Genomic DNA, 21,257 nt, shown 5'->3' with positions numbered 1-21,257 from the left:
ATTCTGTGTACTTTAATGCCAGCTGCGTACATCCAAAACATCAGAAATACTGACTACGGCACTCATGCTTCATTATAAATCATTATAAATATACTCTTTGGCCGATGAAATGATACTCTTACTCGGTCGTGCCTACGTTGCAACAAGTTGTTTCCATCGGATAACCCGCTTACGGTGTCGTCTCAAACTCTGGGTGTTGCAAAGAGAACTGTCTCCCAATAATGTGTAAAATATTTTTGTATCTTTAATGAAAAAGGGTTATGACCATATTGAATACCTAATAAGGTCATTAATGCAACCTACTCTGGATAATTATGATACTTTTTGCAAGGGTACCATGATTTTCAGTATCTCCCGGTGCTTGGATCGGCTTAAGCGATAACTGAGGTTGCTGCCTTCAGGCTAGATGCGAGCCATTCCCCTGGTAATCAAGCGTTTGGGTTTTACTCAGAGCTGATTACGGTTGCATACTCGAAAGAGTATGTGTGTGACATCCATGACCCTTTCCATAATTTCCGAGTGCGAGGCGAGGTCGGGTTGAAAAATCACGTGTAAGCTCACCGGGCTACGGGCCTGTCAACAGAGGTGAGAGACGCCCCAGCTGGCGCCCGTACCAGTGCCTGTGACCAAGCCCCGCCCATGCTCGGGGGCTACTTTCAGGTCAGGTGTCTCGGGTGTGTGGCAGGTGTGGGGCGGGTTACTCGGTTGGCTGCCTGTTGCACTTTTTGCACATAATCATGTCACATAAACGGACGACAGCCCAGGATATGAACAACGAGGCCCTCTCTCCTTCGCATCCTGGCGACATGTGATGCTTGGCTTTAGATGGCCTCGGAAAGGCTGGTGGTGGCGGGGGAGTGTGCTGTGGACCTTCCAACTTATTTCCCGGCATTTTCTTTTTCCCTCTTGCCTCGCTCAACTTTTCACTTTATGTTTATGTTGTGTGTTGTGGGCTGTGACGTTGGCCACTGACATTTTACTCTGGCTCCTGCTGCTGCTCCTGTCGCTTGTCTCGTACTTTTCACAAACGGATGTGACCGTCGACGACCAGGACGAGAACGAGGACGAGCATGAGGACGAGAACGAGGATGCCGGACCGGTGGCACCTGAACACGATGGGTGTTAAAATAACAGGCACCGAACATATTGACTTTTAAAATAAGCATTATGGCGGTAAATTTTTATGAAACCCTCCTTCTGTCAGGGCCGTGTTTCCTCCTTTTGCTTTCCACTCTGTCCGACACTTTGCCTTTGCTCGACTTATTTTCTCAGGGTTTTTTCTACTTGATTTTTTCTGTTGCTGGTGGCCCGACAGCTGAGTGATTTATATATATTGTTTAATATTATTATGGCTGGCAGGTGGCCATTCGGCTTTGCTTTGCCCTGTTCCGCCCGACGGATGTGCAAAATGCGAAAAATTGAGCACATTACATGCACTCTCCGTATCCCGTATCTGACTCAGTTCTGGCTCCATGTCTGTGTCTGTGTCCATGTCCATGTCTGTGTCTGTGTCCATGTCCATGTCCATGTTCGGGTAAATGTCCATGTGGTTGGCAATAATTGTTTAAGTGTGTGGTTGGCTGGAACGATGGGAGTGATGGAGTGATGGCTGAAACAAGAAAGAGCTTCCGGGTCCGTGAAGACTTTGTTGCCGCTGTCAGCCTCGAGAGGATTCGGATCGTAAGCCTCCAGAGCCAGTTAATGGTAATGGCAATTATCCAGCGAAGCTTTATGGGTTAATGAACGAGGACCTGAATAATGTCCAAGAGGTAAGCAGATGATAATTTTGATGGCGGATTGTCCGGTCTGGAAAAATGATCTAACTGGAAAGGACTGGCAGTGCGCAGAGAGGAAGATTTGAGCCAAGAAGAATTTATTTCTTTTGGCGACTTAACTTAATTTTCCCCTTAAAATTATAGGATACTCCATACTAAAGATACTTGCTACTTAAGGAATTTTCAGGGAATTTGGAGTTTACAAAAAAATTTAAAATAAATGGGTAATTTTTTATTTGAAGTAGCTATTCGATCGGGACCTGTGGATCGGTAAGTAGAAAGCTGGAGCGTGGAATAGCTGAAAATACCTAATATGGCGCCTAAAAGAAATCAGATTTATCTGATCTGATCTGTCGTTTAAGCTGTGGAAAAATATATGCTGTTGTTCAATATATGCAATATGCATCCAACATTCATAGATTACAGCCAGTGGTGCAGAAGTAAAGTAAATCGTTGTTATTGCTTGTTGCTTACATTGCCCACTGTACCACACTGTGTACATACTTATACATACATATGTACATATGCTCCCTTACGGCAGCAGCCTATGCAGTCGTTCCCTCGCGTCTTTCTTTCTTTCGTCTTCTCTACCGCTCTCACAATGTGTCATGCTCTCGCTTGCATTAGGGCAGCGGAAATTTATCCGCCTGTCGCTGATTTTAGTCTTGATCTAGCAGTCACTTCTTGCACCTCGTCTATCGTCTTGGAATAGATTTCCAGTCCGACAAAGTCTTGAAGCGACCCCCGCGTCTTCAATAGACACCCTCTTGAATCGATCTAATTCTCTATCGCTAATAACTCTATTTCTTTCCCCATAATGAATAAACTCAGTAGTTCAACATATACAGACATACATGCATACCAATGGCATTACAAATAATCGTTTGTAGTTCGTTTCAACTAGTTGGCTGCCACTTAGTTTATTTTTTTAGACTGATAGACCTGCTTATTTCCATCTTAAGCTATGGGTAAAGTTGTTTGCTGATGATTAATTCATTTACGGTTTTAAAATGGCAATTAAAATAACCCATTCTGTAGAAAATTAATATTGAATTTAATTAAATGAAGGGTCAATGCGGAAAAAGTTTATTAATGCATTTTCTGAATCGGTGAAAATGTTTAAGGGGTAATCAAAAAATAAATAAATAAATGTGCACACAAATTAATTTCGATTTTACGCAACTTCTGTGGGGGGGTGGGGCCCGCTTTTTTCTTTGCTCGGCTGATTGATTGCATTTTAAATGTGTTTTTGTTGCAGTTGCCATGGCTACCCACGCCCTTCACCGCCTCACCACCTTCAACCCTTCAACGAGTGCATACATCCACCTGTATACGGGAATTTGTACTGTCCCGCCTAAAAGTCTGCAATCCTTTTCAACTTTATTTCCCGCACTGCCAGTGGAAGTTGTTAAAATGCATATTCTGTATCCATGTGCAGATGATTATATAGCCCGTGGTAATTACTGCTTGAAAAACTGCCGATGGGTAGGTAGAACGCGTAGGATAAATAAAACAGTCAGTTGGGGGCTTAGTCCTTGGATCGAGTTGTGTTGTGCAATCGAATGGGTATATAATGTGCATAAGCGGATATACAATGAATTCCAGCAATTAATAGTGTAAATAAATCAGCCGAAGAGCGGCCAAACAATCCATTATTAATTTCCCCGGAACGGGGACAACTATTCCGTGTTTTTTTTTTCCACGAACACTTGCTAAGGCGCTAATCAAATAATTGGGCACACAAATTAAAACATTTTAATAATTCAACCGTGATAAGGCAAGGCATTACACCGCCTATTTCCGACCTAAGCGGAAGTACCGCCCCCCGTCAGGCGTCAAAGCGGATTCGAAATTTAATTGAGGCGGACGTCTGGCGGCTTTTGTGTTGTCAGTTAGAAACGGGGGAATGGAAATTGGGGAAAATCCAGAGTATGCTGCGCCTTTTTAGTCTGGTCTCCGCCCTGAAGTTGTGGAAATTGTGGTGAATAGTAACAATGATTAGTATTGCACGTAATTAGTATGTAAATAATACACAGTTCGCGTTGGTCTCCACACCATCGATACACTCCGCAGATCGAGTCGGGCTCACTTTTGGAATGGTTGTGAGAGAGAGGAGTTCGAGCCAAAGCTAGAGCTACCGGGATTGTGCTTTGCATGCGGTATCCTCGCACCCCTAAACCACTCATTACGCGTTTTTTGGACGACCTACAAAATCAAATTCGAAAATGAAATTCAAGTACCAAATGAAACCTAAACCACTCAAATACATTAAACACGCTCTTCTGCAATTGGCACACGGTGAGTAATGAGACGGCGCTCGGCCCCACCCCATTCCAGTCACTCACTCACGGAACTCCACCACAGCGCTTGGCAAGGCCCTGTTATACTTGGGCACTCCCCCCCTGTGCCCGGTCCATCAGAACGGCGTTTTAACCCAACTCCACTGCCAATACCTGGGCTGCTGTCCGTTGTGCAATCTGTGCGGGTTCTCAGACTTCGGAGTGACAGGTACGAGACCATCTTGCTTGTACTCCGGCGGCCCTACCGATTCGTCTGCCCCACGGAACTATTTTTCGACAGCTTCTGGACCGAGATATAGTGAGATGGCATAGCATGACAACTAAATAAATTGATTAATGGTGGCGGAGTAAAGGGATCGCTCGTTTTCTTCTTGGCCTCGGTTGCCTGGGAGATGCTCGGCTCAATTCGCACATAATTTTCGCATAAATTGTCAAATAATTTAAGGCCCCTCGTTGAGGGTTGAGGAGTCAAGGTAACCTAGCCGTAAACCCCCGCGACACTCGACAGCAAAGCGAGCATCAAATGAAATTTATGGCTCCGGCTTAGGTTCAAGTGGAGGAAAGTGGAAAGTGAAGAGTGGGAGGCAATGCGAACACGAGTACTTATGATAATGGAAGGGGTAGGGCTTACTTTCTGGCAATCGAGTGTCGTTGAAATGCTGGTAATTGCGTATTAAAATTATACACCAGAGACCATTTGTTTAATGAAATGTAGCAATGTCTGTAAGCTAATTAGGTTGTCGCTCCTGTCGCATCACATTTATGCAAAGTAATTGAAGAACTACACGGAGAGCACGAGCACCCGCGGGGACTGAGTAGAGGGACTGACTAGTTCTACATAATCAGAGCAATGATGAGGTAACTCTGAGTAAGATTCTAATTTTCTGCCTGAGAAGATAAGGTAAATAGATGTCAGATCTCCAATCAGTGCATATCCGAGGCTAGTCGTTCGGGGACTTGTCACCTTCCATTGAGCATCCTGCTTTACAATTCAAATATAGTTTCAGTGACCTCTCTTTGACCTGACCCAGTCCAGGCATTTCAATAAGCAGTGCCGCTCCATGCTCCATGCTCCCTCCTGCCTCCGTCCTACTAGCGACTAAATCAAAAGACCAACAACGTCCGATCCGGCAATCGTCAATCGTCTGCCTCAAAGGCAATTTGTTTTGCTTGTAGCATGTAGCAGTCCGGCTCTCCACCTATGTGCGTAGATACATACAGACCCGGACCGTATGCCCGGATCCGGCTAGGCAGCCTTGACATGTTTTCCGTCTTGCCTGCTTTTGTTTCAGTTCTTTCTTTTCCTGCGCCGCCCAAGCAGTTGACACAATTTGACTTTTGGCATTCGAACGTTGAACAACGGCCTGAACTTTTGAACTAATCTATTTGTGTTTGCTTAACTTTGTAGCGATAAAGTTGAGATTGTGTCCTCTCCCCAGACAGGTGGGAAGTGTGAGGGATGGGGATGTCTGTGGAGACCAAGCCCCACCCTTTGCCCCCGCTGATGACTTCTTCAAGTGGATTATGGGTTACTCTGCCCAATTCTTTGCAATTTGGAATCGGTTCTCCGCACATCTAGCCCCCATCTGATAATCCCAATTGCATTGACGAAAAGGAATTGCTTTCTGAAGCCTTTGCCAATTATGAGGCTATTTGAGTCCACTCCGCTTAACTGTCATTAATACCGCAAATTAGCCAAGAACCACCCACCACCCACCACCAGCCCGCATCGACCACCCCATCCAAGCACAACTAATAACTTCTACTTGCGTAAACAGCCCGTAAACCAATTTCTCCCGGCTGTGCTTTCATTAGCGCTGCCTGAATGGCCATGCTTTCCGCCCCTCACAGATTCGGCCTTGGTTCTGATTAAACGCTTATTGGGCTCTCTCTGGGTGTGTTTATGTGTGAGGTGGTGGCCCTCTTGGGGGAGGGCTCTAATTCCTGGCGAGTTAAAGCCGCTGCTCCACTGATTGCCAGATTTGTTAATTATGCACGTTATAATTAATGTTCGCCGTGCCGAGTCCATTTCTCTATCCTCGTCCCTCGTCCACCCCTCATACTTCTCCAGCTAATTGTCAATAAATTTGCCCGCTCAAAATATCATTTTCAACCTCTCTGCATCCCATCGCATCGCATCCCATCCCTCCTGCTCATCCCACGCGTCCGGTTCGGACTGTCATGCTGGCTGTCAGTTGTGCTTAATGCTTAAATGAAATCTAATCACGTTCTAATTTCAGTTAAGTATGACAGCAAATTGTGCGACCCGCCCTTGGCCGAGACCTGCCCTCCGCCCTCTGCCCCCTGCCCTCGGTCCAGCCCGCTTCCGTTTGTCGTCAACTTGTATTTCATTTCCGACATTTACGGTGGCCACTCCCCGCTCTGTATTATTCTTTCTGGCCAACTTGGCTGCGTGCCAGTCGGACAAATTTGCATTCATTGAACACGCGATGGACATGCTGCTGTGCGAGTCATGGGCGAAAGTGTTGAGACCATCAAAACGAAAGGATATTTCAAGTCCTTTGCAGAATATTAAAGCTGTGAAAGCTTTGAGCTTTGAAGGTTGATATTTACGACATTAGAAGTCACTTGGGAAAAGTATCAAACATCGAAAGCATTTAGAGTATAAGGATCAATTATGAAAAGGTTCAGAGGATGGCATCCTGGGATTAAAGGCAGATTTAATAGTATTCGAAATTGCACTGATTTTCAGTTGAACTTTCCCTCGTTGTAACCGAAAAAAGTTCCATCAAAATGTGCATCTCTCATGGCTTGTCTCATTGCAGGTTTCATAACTTCACTTTGAGAGCTGCGCCGAAGGGGGTCGGGAAACTATTTCGTTTTCAAATTAGCAAACGGTTTTCCCTTCCAAAAATCGAGTTAATTAGCGCACAACAACAAGCAGCAACAGCAACAACCCGGCTCGGGGTGGAACAACAGCAGCAGCAGCAGCATCATCATCGTCATCATCCCCACGATCCTCATCTCCGTTGTCGACGTCATAGTCAGATGCGCGCAGGAGGCGGCAGTTGCAAAACTTTCATCTTTTTTGTTGGTGCAAAATAGTTGAAAAACTACTCGACGGGTGCCACGCCCCGCAGCAGTCGACCCGACCGACAACCAGGCGCCCAAAAGTATGCAATGCGAAAATGTTCGTGAATTAAGCAATTAGCAACGTCGGGGGAAAAAGTCGGCAAAAAGGCAGCAGCAGACAAAAATAAGAACAAAATTACGAATTAACAGGAATCTGTCCTTGTCCCTGTCCGTCCGTCTACATCGGTGATGTTGTGGGTGCACAAGTCTGATTCTTCCCCGCTACTAATTGACCAATATTCCCGTCTTCGCATCATCCTGGAATCCTGGCCGACTCCTTAGCATCGACTTTGGCTTCGGCCTGGCATTGCCATGGTAATTGCAATTCTATTCCGTTCCTTGGCCAACAGAGACGGAGCTGGGGCGCAGCATAAATACAGCCAATAAATTGAATTTATTTCAGCCATCTACCAATTCCAATTTTGAGCATTAGCTTCCCTCCCCGAATGTCGTGGTCCGGCGGGTACATTTACTTTTCTCTATTCTTTAATTTTAATACATATGTATGTATACATAGATGTAAATGGAAAATTTAAGAATAATTTGCGTACAACATCGGCGAAGTTTGTCAGCTCCATATATATTTTTACTACTAAAACAATCGACTGATATATTATTTTTAGAGTATTCCTTATTCGACTTGCGGTGATATATATTTTGCCTCCTCTTCTTTCGACTGCTTTTTGGCACATTGCTTATTGATTATTTTTACTAATTTATGTGCTAATAAAATTGTCAATTTGTATGCGTGCAGCGGCATTTCGAATTGAAGGGAATTCGTTCGCTGCGAGTGCCAGGGGCTATGGCTGTGGCCATGGATGGGGTCTGGGCGCGCTGAGGGACAGGGATAGCGAGAGTGGCAAGGGGCAAGGGGCGTGGCTGACAAAACCATTAGACTTAAGTGTCTGCTGTTGGCCAGCAGTTGTTTCGTCCTGGCTCTGAGTTCGCTTCGGGCTCAGTCCCTCCGGTTCCATCGCCCGACCGAGGGCAGAGTGCCAAAGGCGCTTACAAATGACGCTGCAGGACATTTCTGGTAATGATTTTCCGTTGAAAGCCAGTCGGGTCCAGGATCCAGCTTTGGCTTTAGTTTCAGCTCTTCAAAGGAGAGAAGTGGAGGGTCCTTGGCCCGTCACTGGTCGTGTCCTGTCCGTCTGGGCCAACTTTGACTGGCTTATTATGCCGCATTTAAGTTTAAATACGGCCGCAAGGATTTCGCCAATTGCCTTTCGGGCTATCGATAATCCGTTTGCAGTAGCCAATTTGTTTTAGAATTTATGCTAATTCTCAAGAGATTCTTGCGGAGTTGCAAAGTGGATCAAACACGCATTTCAGAACTCCAATTCTGGTGGGTTTACCTTTGAGCCAATCTATGCAGTTTAGTTTTTATTCGTATTATTCAACTGCATGATGAAGTGGGTATATTATCCTAATAAATGGGGGAAATCTGTCCGCGCAGTGATCCATGATCCACGTCTCCTGCGGTATCTATCGAAGATATTTGAAAAGCTGCTCCTGAATCGTGTCAAGCAACACCTAAGTATAAATAGTACAATCCCCCTGGCTAAGAATCCAGAATTTTTGATAAACATAGAACCATTGAAAAAGTAAACCGGAAAACCTCTGAGATATGAAATGCATTTGAAAGAAGAGAGTATCGCTCCGCTGTCGGTCTGGATGTCGCAGACAGTCTTACAAAACCTTCGACTTTTGCAGATGACACTGCAGTCCTATGTTGTCCCAGGTGCCCTACAAGATCATAAAGACTTAATTGTCTGATCTGTTACAGATGGAATCGCCGAGGGGAACGTAAAGTACCAGGCTAAGATTTAAGTTCATCCTTATGGGCTTTTGCATTCCAGTCCTTGACTTGACTAGCCATACACGACTCCGGCGAAGAGACCCCCCCACCCAGCAATAAAAGTTATGGCTGTATAACTTTATTAAATTAAGATTTGCCTACGTGTCGCTAGTCTGCAAGAGAGAATATTCGATCAATAGAATACCGTAATAATAAAAAAAAACTTTGAAAAGTATTCCAGATTTGATTGAAAATTTAGGACTTTTGGGAATTTATTGAAAGGATTCTGTGGAATACGTTTGCTTTAAAAATTGATTTAGGCTCCAAGGTCGGACTCCGACACCTTCTGTGCGTTCATAACAATTGCTCTTCCCATTTTGCTCCGCACATAACCCAGCATAAACAATATTTTTACACATTTCCCCCAAGCACCCATTTCCACTTAGGAACCTTTCTGGCCCTCAAGCCAAGTCGGAGCTTTTGCACCATTCTCGACGTTCGAAGGCGGCAAGGGTAAGGAGCCGAGAGAACCACTTGATGATGAAGAAATTTTCCAGCTAAAAATTGTATTTACAACATAATTTACGCTTAAAGCGAGTGGAAGGGAAGGCCGGTATAAGGTGCGATGGGATCGCAGGCAAGAGAAGAAGAGTGGACAGCACATAAAACCCCCATTCAAAGTGCCGCCACTCAAGTGCCATTTTGCCATAGTTGTCGCAGGTCTCGCTCTGCCCGGCCAGGAAATAGAAGAATTTTATGCCCTCTAATGGCAAACTTTTAGTGGTCAATGCAATGGCGGCCACAGCAAAATCCCTGGCTCCTGCTCCTGGACACGAACAGGAACAGCCGCCTGGACATTAACCAAGCCTTCTGTTGGCAGAGCAGTCGCATAAAGAATGGCAAGCTGTCCGACTGACTGACTAACCGACTCCCTGACGAGAGCTGCTGCCACTCCCCCACTCGTCGAGCTTGTTAAATTATGTAAAAATATAATTTTCCTTAAAAAGGAGCGGCATTCGGGGGTCTGGCGGCTGTGGGCAATCGGGAGGGGTGTTGCGGGAAAGGAAGGTGAAAATTGTATTACTCGCAGTGGAGTCGAGTTCTGTTCTGTTCTGCACTCGTTGCTGCTGTTTTCTGTTTGCCGTTTCGCCTTTTGATGTCGTTGCGCGAAAATTGAATAAAAATAAAATTGTAATGCGTTTGCACAGCGTGGGATGGGCGGGAGAACAGAGGGAGGGTGGAGCACGTTAGTGGTTAAGACCTCAATGAAATGGAAATGGAAGGAGATTAAAGGAAATTTGTAAATTAATGAGATGTAAAGCTCGAGTGACAAACACACAAAACGCAAATGATTAAATAAGACATTCGCTCAACAGAATTATGGGATTGAGAATTAGGGGAAAGAATTAGCGAAACAGTTCTCAAGAGAGACTGCACGAGAGCAATGTGATGTATACCCATCAGTAAATCGGAACTCTTGAGAATGGGTTCATATTTTCCGAAACAAATCGTTAAGATTTCCACAGAAGTCAATACAATTATTTGTGTTCTCATTGAGAAGAAAATACCCTGAAACGAAGCTCAAGTGTAGACAAATACCAAATTTAAATTGGACTGTGTTAGGCGAACTGTGCCTCAATATAACTCAGCTGGAAAATCGCCACTTGCCTTGGTTTCATTACCAATGTCGTAATATATTTACCGAAATATTAATTGATACCAAGCCCGGGGAGAGGGAGAGGCCCGAAACAGCTGGAGGCGCTTTCACCTTATTGATCCCGCTGCCCACACAATTTCCAGCTAATTGTGTCAGCCCATCCCTCGGTCAGCACTCCTCGTCGTGGCTTACGAGTTTTATGGGGCCCGGCCCGCAATTTCAGCAGAAACCCAGACCCATCTATAGCATACCCCACCCAGATACTCGTTCAACCAATTTGGTAACGCACAAAAATTGCCTAACGTCCTGCGAAGAGCAGAGCAGGGCACTCGGTCGGATCCAATCCAGTCGAATGTGGAACACATTGTGGCCTTATTGCTTTTAGTCAGAGCTCGCTTCTTGTTTATTTGTTTGTTTGACTGATTTGCTGCTGTTTATTTTGATTTCCGGCTCAAATACTCCACGAAGGAGGCGGCTGGGTGGCTGGGTGGCTGGGCGGCTGGGAGCCAGGGATGTGGTAGGCTGGAATGCCGTCAGGCTGGCAGGCAGCGGGTGTCCTTGTCGATTTCTACATTGATTGTGTTGTCCCAGCAGGAGTTCGATTTCCTCTTCAGATCAGCCCTGGCTGTCTCCCCTACGTCCCCCCTACGTGTGTTTGTGTAGCAGCAGATTAGTGTTGACAAACAGGCAAATGGCAAAGGTGACGGCAGCCTCTGCCAGCAACAGCGTCCATTCCTACGAGCAGGTAATCCCATAAACACCTCCCGAACTCGAGTCGGAGCCATTTCTGGGAAAGAAAACCTTTTGTGGGAGGTGGCATCAAAGGGAATCGAAGTCCACGGCTTCGATGGAAATGGCTTTTCAATTGGCCCAATAAAGAGTTTATAACACTTTCTGCTTCTCAACTCTGGCGTATCCGTCAGCAGATAGTTCACCACCATTATAATTTTGCATAAAAAGCGCATTACGACGCGATTTATGTCTTTGTTTTGTAATATATATTTTTTGCGCTCCTACTCCGTTAATGTCATAATTCCGCAGAGCCATAATTCTCTTTTTATTGCTGAGCATCAACTGAGCTGAGCTGCGGCCCGACACGGAATAACTTTTAGTCACTCGATAAAAATGTTAATATTTCATTTGTACACGCTTTTTTACGTTTCTCATCGTAAACACTCCCAATGCCATGATTAATTTTTTGAACTGCGGCTTTTTATCGTCCCGAATCAACTAAAATCGTTTGAATAGGTTAAGCTAATTCCGAATATTATTGATTCAACTTGGGAGAGTTGTGTTATTAGAATATTCGCAGATTTCCATAATTTTGAGCGGGACGTTGAGTATTTACAGTTTTCTGGTCTTACGCAATATCTGGTATAAATATAAAAAGAAAGAAATTTAGAAATGGTTGGAACATATAGAGTCCCCACGCTATTGGTCGTATCAGTCCAATTCCTATATTCAACTATGTATATTGTCAGCTTTTAAGGGAGTCTGCCCAAATAATATGAATGTCTTTGGATAAGTAGGGTCCTTAACGGTTTAGCGAGGCAACGTGTTCACCACTTACCTCAAGGCACGAGGGAGATGATGCTCTAGTTTGACTACTATTTCCGAGTCATAATCTTACAATTGGCTGGAACATACCATTGCCATATCGACTAAGTATTGCTCTCCTACCTCTGCATACCAGGATAGCGAATACAACGATCGCGACGAAGAATCACATTTTGTTCTTCTAAGATTTTGAAACACAGGCTGTCTCTTGAATTAACGGAGCTGCTCTCATTCTCGGGGTATTTTAATAGCTACTAAAAATTGTGGTAGAAATCTTCCTAGAAGGTCTGCATAAGAAAACATTATATTTTCGGTAGACTGTTCTTATTATTCAAATTCTTCATTACCCAGAATCTAGTTTTTCTTTCTTGTTAAGAACTTTCATAATTTTAATTAATATTTCATTGTTTCATTAAAATTGTATTTGAACTTTTCGGTGGATGCCTTAAATATAGTTTGCTAAGTTCCACCAAACATTAAAAAGTAAATGAAATTAAAATTTAATCATTTGGCTGAGGCTCTGTTCTCGTTTGCATTTCCGCCACGGAGAAAGAGCAGTCGCCGTCGCCGTCGCCAGTGTATTGCCGACTATTAAAATGTTAATTCAGCAGAAATAATATTGCAGGCTGTTGCATTTTTAAGATGGATTCGTTATAAATGCATACATACTGTGTGTGAAAGTACAAGACCATGGAGCTGCCCAAAAGCAAAGTGCAGAAATTTCATTAGGGCCACAAATGAAAAAGTAATTACTAACAATTATAAAAACGTCTATACCACACATGCTAGCAACAAAAAAAAAATATAAGAAAAAAAACGAAGTGAACCAAAAAATATTGCCAACTTTTGCGCAGTAAACTTTTGCCAGCAATTAAATATATTTGTCACTTCAAAATGGCTGACAAGTCGGAGATTTCTCTGGGAGCGCCATGCCATGGAAAAGGACCGTCGCTTGTTTTGGCTCTGTCAAACATTAAGCTGTGCTGCATGTCTGAAATGTTTAGCTCAAGTTCCGTCTCTTCGTCACGCCCTCAACAAATGCAAAGAAACCTTCAACCTCAACACAAACTTGGCCAGAAACTGGCACCCGTGACAAGTTCTGGCAAAGTTGCTACTTGTTTCTTTTCCACCAACTGCTGCGAAAACGTTAACTGCAGCAGCCACAAAGAGTGGGCTGAGGGCAAGTCGGCCGCGAGTACTGACAATTTATAAACTTTTAATCATTTAGAGCATTGTATCATACATATTTGGGTATACCCGAACATATTCCCGCTTATGTAAATCAATCAGGATGATAACAGTGTTATCTCGGATAAATCCTTCGCCTATAAGTAGAGTGATGGAATCACGAAGCAGACCGCTGACTGTAGTCTTATCATCTAACCCTGCACCATATTTCAGTTCATTTTAGGCTTTTTCTATTAGACTTTTCATTATTTCACACCACATCGGTAAAACTGAAAATTATTGATGTTTTTCCAGAACTAAATAAACAACTCAACTTGTCTAAGATGTACTGTCTATCGAAGTTTCTCTATAAATCAAACTGAAGAAATATTTCATTAAGTTCTTAATCAAACCTTAGCAGAACCTAGCCAGGGGCAAGGATATGAACCTTAAACAAAGCCAACTTAACGATTTCCTAGCACTCCTACCTCACGAGGCGAAGCAGGACACGTAACCCTAACCGACCCCAAGCTCTCCTATCGCCCCGAAGGGGGAGGGGGTCAGCACCAGCAGGGACACTCTGGATGCAGCCAAGTGGAATCAATTAATCTTTTCTTGCAAACATTTGCCAGTTGCCTCCAGCCCGAAAAACAACGGCAGCACAGCAGCAGCGAAGGCATCACCAACATGCTGACATCTAAGGAGTCCAAAAATGAAACCGAAAATGGTTGCAGAGGCAGGGCATTGGGGAGCAGGAGCACCCTCACGACCAATGCTGAGTGAAATGTTTCAAGAAAGTGCAGCTTGCAGCAATGAAAAATGATAAATTTCACTTTGTAGGGCCCAGACTGGGCTGGTTCCACCTCCCCTTCCCCTTCCCACACTCGAACCCGTCCACTTGCCTCATGCTCTTTTATTATTTATCAAGCTTATTACGAAAGCAGTGGCAGAGCTCGAGGTAGCTCCCCCTGGGCATGGGAGAACCTCGCGCTGCAACTGTGCTGCAACACTTTGGGGCACTCTGCCCGGGGGCTCGGGGCCGGGCTTGACGCTTCGTTTGATATTGAAAAATTATTGCTTTTTATGAAATAGTGTCATAAATTATTCGTAATACATTAACAATTATTTAGTAGTTGTTTTTCCCCTTCGCTCGCTTCCACTCAAATGTGTGATATATGGTCCGTACTTACTCAAGCGCGTCTCGACACAGCCCGACACAGACACCCATAGAAATTAATTTCATTTTGCAATCAATTACCTAATATGAGATGGGAGAAAGAGCGAAGGATGTACGAGTTAGTAAAAATAAACAGTATACAATAAACGGTACGGGTAGACTGTAATAAAGTGTTGGTTTCCCAGCAAATATCAGTCTAAAATAGTTATACAGTAGAAAGAAAATAATTTACAAATTCACATTGCTTAAGGTACGATAATAAGATATGCTGCAATTGTTTCATACCGAAAATTGACCACTAGAACCCTATACTTTATACTATTAACTTTTGCTAAGTCTCCTTATTTACCCAAGAGGTTGAGTCAAGTTATGCTGATCATTTTATCTATGGAGACTCCCTGCCGTCGCCAAAAGGCAGTCTCAACGTTTCTCAACAAACTAGAGATTAATCTTTAGCCAGACTTTATGTCACATTATGTTTCCCCTTTTTGGCATATTTACATCGACGGGGGAAGCTATCAGGCGAGTAAACACCTCAAGAGTCTGTCTTCTGCCGAGGACACTTTTATTGATTTATCACGTCTGGCGGGAGTTATAATTGGATGGCATGGCATACCAGCAGGGAAACGGAAGGCGAAGAGGCTAGAGGGTTTCGTGCGGCGGATCTGTCGCCCATCAAGTGCGAAGTCAGGCGGGAGTAAGTGACGTCTTCTGGGCAGATTTATGGCACATTTTACGAGTGCCGCTTGTGTCTTTACGATGGCTTCTTAAAGCCTTTTGGCTGGTGCGGTGCAAATTGTGTGATTAGCTGATGAAAGTGTAATTAAATTCTGAGGCGGCACTCTCGAGTTGTCGTTGTCTCGCGCCAAGTGATTTATTTGTAAGGCGTGGCCTAAGATTGCTTAAATTTATTAATTATGCGCAATTAATTAGCTCGCGTGTGGGGTGTGGGGACCATTGTACGAGGTAAGCCCACATCCGCTGTCAGCGCCCGCACAGTGGTACAAGGGTTTTTGGGGGATACACTCGTTGAGTTTGTCGATTCGAAAATCTTCTAGCCGGTGTAAAATGGTGCTTAGAGCCTGCCAGAATTTATAGCAATTTAAATTCAAAATTCCCACCTCAATGGGACATCTCTGACAAACTCAAAATATATCAAATATTTACATTGTAACGCCAAACTTGTCAGAGGTCAGGGACGGCTGTCAAAACATCCAATGACCACTCTGGGCGGCGTAATGGAATATTTTAGCAAATGATTTTTAATCGTCCCGTTGGCGCCTAAAACAACAGGCAAAAACAAACGCTGCAGTGCCAAAACGAATTGTTTGCCATGTGTCTGCCCTGCTTTCGGGGCAACAGCTTTCAAACATATAACAAAATTCACGGGAATTTCAGAACAGAACGCGAACGGATGTTATTAATGAACCAGATGAAGCGCCAGCCACCACCCATCTTTATTCTCTTAATCCAATCTGGGGGAATAAAGATTTACACGAATTTTCCACTTATCAGCCAACATTCAATGGGATCGGGGGCACAGATAGAGAGAGAACCAACCCATTACCAGTAATATTGCACACATTTGCCTAGCTCCAAACAGAACTCGCTCCATAATGGCCCAAGCCCAAGCCCAGGCCCAGGCCCAGGCCCCCGCCATTCACTCACGACATGCGGAAGCACTTCAGCAGCTGGGGCCAAAGGAAGAGCGGCACTGCATCCACCCAGAACTTCCTAAACCGGCACATATGCTTATAATGGCTTTTTGCAACTGCCACTCAGCCAAGCAACTATGTCCGCAGAGCCGCCAGGAGAGAACACCACGATTCTCGTTGTCGTTGTCTAGTCGTCATTGTCGTCGCTGATGTTTTCTATGGCTTAACGTAGGGTTCGTCGATGATGACATGGAGTTTGTTTTGGGCTCTTGATCCCATTCAATAAGGAATAAAGAACGAAGAATATTGGTCAGACTAACGGTTTGGAGGTGCCTAAATTTGTAATATACTAAAATGTTTAATTCCTGCTAATATGAATGGAAGTAGTAATAAAGCACTAGTCTATCAATTACTTATAAATATTTGCATTGCAAAATTAAATCTCAATCAAGTGATATAACTAAATCAATGATGGAAACGGAATATGATTATATACATTTTTAGATTCGTTTGAAACAAACACATAGAGTTTTAAAAGAAGTTCTCTTTAACGGGAACTTTTGGAAATTCATTCATTCTTTTGGAATATTAGGGTTTTTAAGAGTGTTTCCAGTTCCACATGGATTTTCCTTCGCATCTTCCTTGTCCCTTTATTGTCATTTATGTTGCTGCTGGTTGTTGTTCTCGTGTCCGTGGCTCGTGTACTTTAATTGCACCTTTTCCAGCAAATGCTGTTAACACACATTCCCACACACACGGCCTGGGCCGCCAGAGGAAGTCAATGACTTTCTGCCGGGGAGCGTCAAGCGGTTTGTGCGGGTATTCGTATAAATAGAGACGTTACCACTAGCTTAAGTAGGACCCTACTCCACCCCATGTCGCTGCAGTAATAGCAGTTGTTGTTTCTGATAATATGACCTTTGCCACTTGGACCGGAGCACGCAAGCAGAAAACGGAAAGGCGGGAAAGCGTCCAGGGGACATTAAGTCATTTAGTTTTATTAGTTACATCGCGCCTGGCCCGGTGGGGTAGGGCATGCACGGGTTAAGCATATGGGTTAATTGCATAAATTAAAGCCACACGAAGTTGTTGACTATTTAAATTATTACCATACTCGGGCAGCCTGTGGACGGCGGCACGGAGCCGGTGGACATAAATCATTGTTGGCATTTTTAAATTGGCTTTCTGGGCCGACACATTCCACTGACGCTGCTGGGCAGGATTAAGGCCAGCCAGAAGGAGTTCCAGGATCAGGAGCAGCAGCAGTCCAGCAAGCCACGTAAACCTTTCGGCAAACAGGACAGCCAGGAGGCGATGGCCCAACCACCAAGAAGAGGCGAACGGAAATTTAACAAAAATTGACTCAATTTGAATAAGCCATGGAAGGGCCGAGCAGAAAAAAGATATAAAATGGAAAATGGAATACTCAGATACGAACGATGTCAGCCGAATGCAACACATAATAGCAATGCGAGAAAAATATACCTGTAGTACAACCGAAACAAAAGCCAAGCAGGAAAATGCACAGAGAACGAAGGGAAGGCAAGTAAAATGGAAAAGTTGAGCCAAAGTGAAAAGGAAATTCGCTGCAACAAATGGGAATCTGGCTTCGGTTTCTGTGGCTTAAATGTGGTCACAAAAAATTAAAGAAGGAGCATTTTACTCGCAAAGACTGATGTATAGTGGCATAAAAGGTATGTGTAAATAAATAAGAATGACCAAATAATAGGTATTATTTTTACTTAGTTGCTATTGGTGAAGTGTTACTGTGTAAAATGTCTCAAGAATAACTCTGAATGTATTATTCTTATATCTAATCGTGTATTTTGCTAAACTAAAACTTAGCTGATGCCCCAGCACTTTTGTGTAAGCCCCCAATCCCAAATCGAATTAATATCCAATTCAATCAGCTGTCAGTTGGTCCAAGGAGAACCTCAACCATCGCCAACCCAGAGACACAGACAGCAAAATGGGAACTTTTCCATGTTGAATTGAAATAAGTTTTCAGCAACATTTCGACAAGTTTCTCAAACACTTCTCCAAGGCATCAGCCCCGCAGACAGACATGGAAGGAATCGGGCTGGCAACGCAATTGCTGTCAATAGCAGCGTGGAAATTCCGTATGCAACATGAAATTATTACCAATGCCACGGAAAAGTTCTGCCAGAGCGGACGCCCAGTTGGTCTTCGGGTTAGGGCTCGATGTGAAGACTTTCCCACACTGCTGTGGACCTGTCTAATGCATTGATTGATGAGCATGTCATGAACTTATGACAGTGATAGTTATAAATTATTATTATTTCGACATTGTACTGTTGTCCGGAACATTTTCATCTTGCCGTTTTCACGTTTCCTTGCTATTTTTAGGACCAATGGCAGCAGAATAAAAACATTTGACAACTAATTGACTTTTAAAGTGTGCCCAGGGAGAAGAGAACCGAATACAAATGATAACAGAACAACAGTTCAATCCCGTGATGAATCACCATGAATCTCCAGTCTCTCTAGCTTGCACAATGGATCTTTACTCTTAGAGTTCTAGTCAATCCACTGCCTTTGCTTCGCAGCAAATATCTGAATTGAATTAGATTTCTACAGCTTATAGTTTCTAAAGCTAAGCGATAAGACTTGTTCTGGTTCTGAATGCCGGCCTGATTATATAACTACTCTTATATAGAAAAATCGAGTTTCCGATGGTTGGTTTTCCGATTTTCATTTCTATAAAATACATTGAGAAGTCTCAAAGAGTTCAGTTGTCGTAGTATTTCAAAATTTAATTACATTATTAGTTTTATTCTCCACTTAAGTACAGAGAGATTTCGGTGCACTGATCGGAATTCAAGTAACAACAGCATTGGAATAAATGCTCATAGGGACAACATAAGATCCCCATTTTCGCCTCCGTTAATTTTCTATAAAAGGGCATACTAGGGCATTTAGGAATATTAGTTGATTATTATAGTTCTGCTTTTAGTTATTATTTCTTTATTTTTAGTTATTATCAATGAGTATTTTTTAGAACTCATGAATACACATAGTTGTTATATCGACTGAAAAAACATTAGTCCTTATTTTGGAATCCCTGTACTCGTATACACCATTGTGTATTATCGATTTAGTTTTTACCCGTGCTTTAAAGTGGTTCCCCGCGTTGTAACGAAGTAAAACACCTAATGACCAAACACATTTCCCATTTTCTGTTTGTCTGCGATTTTTCTTGGATGTGGTCGCCTCTCTCTTATTTTTGCTGCTGTTTATCATTTTGGCATCTTCATTGCTGTCATTAAGCCCACATTATGCTGCCCACCTGCCACTGACACTGCCTGTTGCCCGACAGGCAGGCCGACCGCCCGCCTGCCGTTTTATAAATGTCTCAAAAATTCAGTGCGCCAGCGAAATCAAAAGAAAAGGAAGCACTACAAGTAGTCACAGTCCGGGTCCGGCTTGCTGAGGGAAAGCAACATTTATAAGAAGAAATTTGATAAATGCTTCTTGGGAGCTTATTTAATGCGCAGTGCCCAGTGCGTCCATTGTGTGAAATCGTAAAAAAGAAATAAAAACCCTCCTAAGGTTGTGCAGGCCGAAGCATACAGGGTTTAGACATTATTATTTTCCTTTTTTTTGTGGGTCGCTGGGACTCTTTCGCAAAAGTTACCCGCGTAATGTAGCGTCGATTTTTAAAGTGATTTTAATGCGGCAAAGATTTTCTATTTTTCTTTGCGTTGAATTATTGAAAAAGTTTGGGAATTCTTTTTAAACGGATGCGCAGGACTCAATTCTGTACTGCCTCAGTACAAACTGTAATATATCGGTATGGGCATTCCAACTCGCTGTCGAATATGTGCTGTTCCGATTAAATTTAGGAAGGTTTATGCCGGACCTTGCGATCAAACAATACCATAGCCGACCAATCATCATTGACGATCGTTCCTTTAGGCCCTTGTGATGATGAAATGGGAGACTGAAATTACCTGATGTTCAGTACTTCCAGAATAAAATGGATTGACTTATACCCGCTATAGCACCTAGGAATTTGTCCCCGGGTGAATTTGATTAATTATTTCTTTCCTGGGTCTATTGATGACCTCCTTATTTTATCCTTTTATTAAAGATTTACTCTTACATTTCGGCATTTACGCTCCCGAATTACATGTACATGAGCCTTTTCTGGAAATATAATTAACTTGATGCCTTGAAAATCTGGTAATTTGTTTGCCAAAATGATCGAAACAAGTTTAATGTCTGCGTGTATATTCGCTTTTTGAGCACCACCAGGCCTTCGAACATGGTTAGTACTAGATTCATTGGCAGATCAAGATTTTTTCATACCGATAACCCACATTTTTGAAAATTCAACAGTATTGTTTTACTATAGAAACTGAGTACCTGGTTGTTTAGTTTGTTGCTACATTGTTCTTTTCAAGTGTATCTGCATTTGTTTATTAAATCCTTATATTAAGACGGTTCGCTCGCAGGTCATTGTTAACGAATAAATTAAATCAAACCAAAACTCATAAATACCCATAAAGAAGACCCACCTCTGGACTGTCTACAGGAGAGTATTGCAGGGCATAAAAGGTTGTCGAACGCGCTGTACATGTGGAGATATGTTATACATCAAGTGAAATTAGCATCACTCAAAGCTATGAATATGCAATACGGGACACATGGAACACGTTTCATGGCCCCGACCGGCAGCCTGGACACCGAGGCTAGGGCCCCAATCCACAGACGCAAAAAATGTGTATTCAATTCCATGCTTCACGTGGCGCTCACATGACGACACCAAAATGATGATGATGAGGTTGCTGCTCCCGCTGGCTCCGGTTCCATTGGGAGCATTTACTTTGGTCTGTGGAAAGTTTGTTGGGCTACGTGTGTGGTACATCGCCATGGACCAGTTCCACCCGCGGAAACAAACACTTCCCGCATTTTCATCAGAGATCAACATATTTGGTAAATAAAGTGGATGCCTCTCCACTTGGGGCCTGCTCCCTCATTTATATAATTTTTAAAGGCCGATTTTGTTTCATTTCAGGGAAGCGGAGCCTGCTTATGTGGGCAACTATTTGATCTGA

General features: G+C 43.4%; 2 protein-coding genes across 2 annotated transcripts in view; one reads left to right on the top strand and one right to left on the bottom strand.

The window, feature by feature from the left end:
• Positions 1-21,257, bottom strand: part of beat-Ib (beaten path Ib) — a 68,119-nt gene that overhangs the window by 12,377 nt on the left and 34,485 nt on the right. The window lies entirely within an intron of this gene.
• Positions 3,658-4,431, top strand: LOC4816711 (uncharacterized). The gene is made up of 3 exons (XM_015181282.2): positions 3,658-3,756; positions 3,812-4,073; positions 4,140-4,431. The coding sequence occupies exons 2-3, from the start codon at positions 4,001-4,003 to the stop codon at positions 4,385-4,387; spliced, it is 321 nt and encodes a 106-aa protein (XP_015036768.2). The 5' UTR covers positions 3,658-3,756; positions 3,812-4,000; the 3' UTR covers positions 4,388-4,431.

This window comes from Drosophila pseudoobscura, chromosome 4 (genome assembly GCF_009870125.1).
Source record: "Drosophila pseudoobscura strain MV-25-SWS-2005 chromosome 4, UCI_Dpse_MV25, whole genome shotgun sequence".
Classification (NCBI taxonomy): domain Eukaryota; kingdom Metazoa; phylum Arthropoda; class Insecta; order Diptera; family Drosophilidae; genus Drosophila; species Drosophila pseudoobscura.
This window is presented reverse-complemented; position numbering and strand designations above follow the sequence as displayed.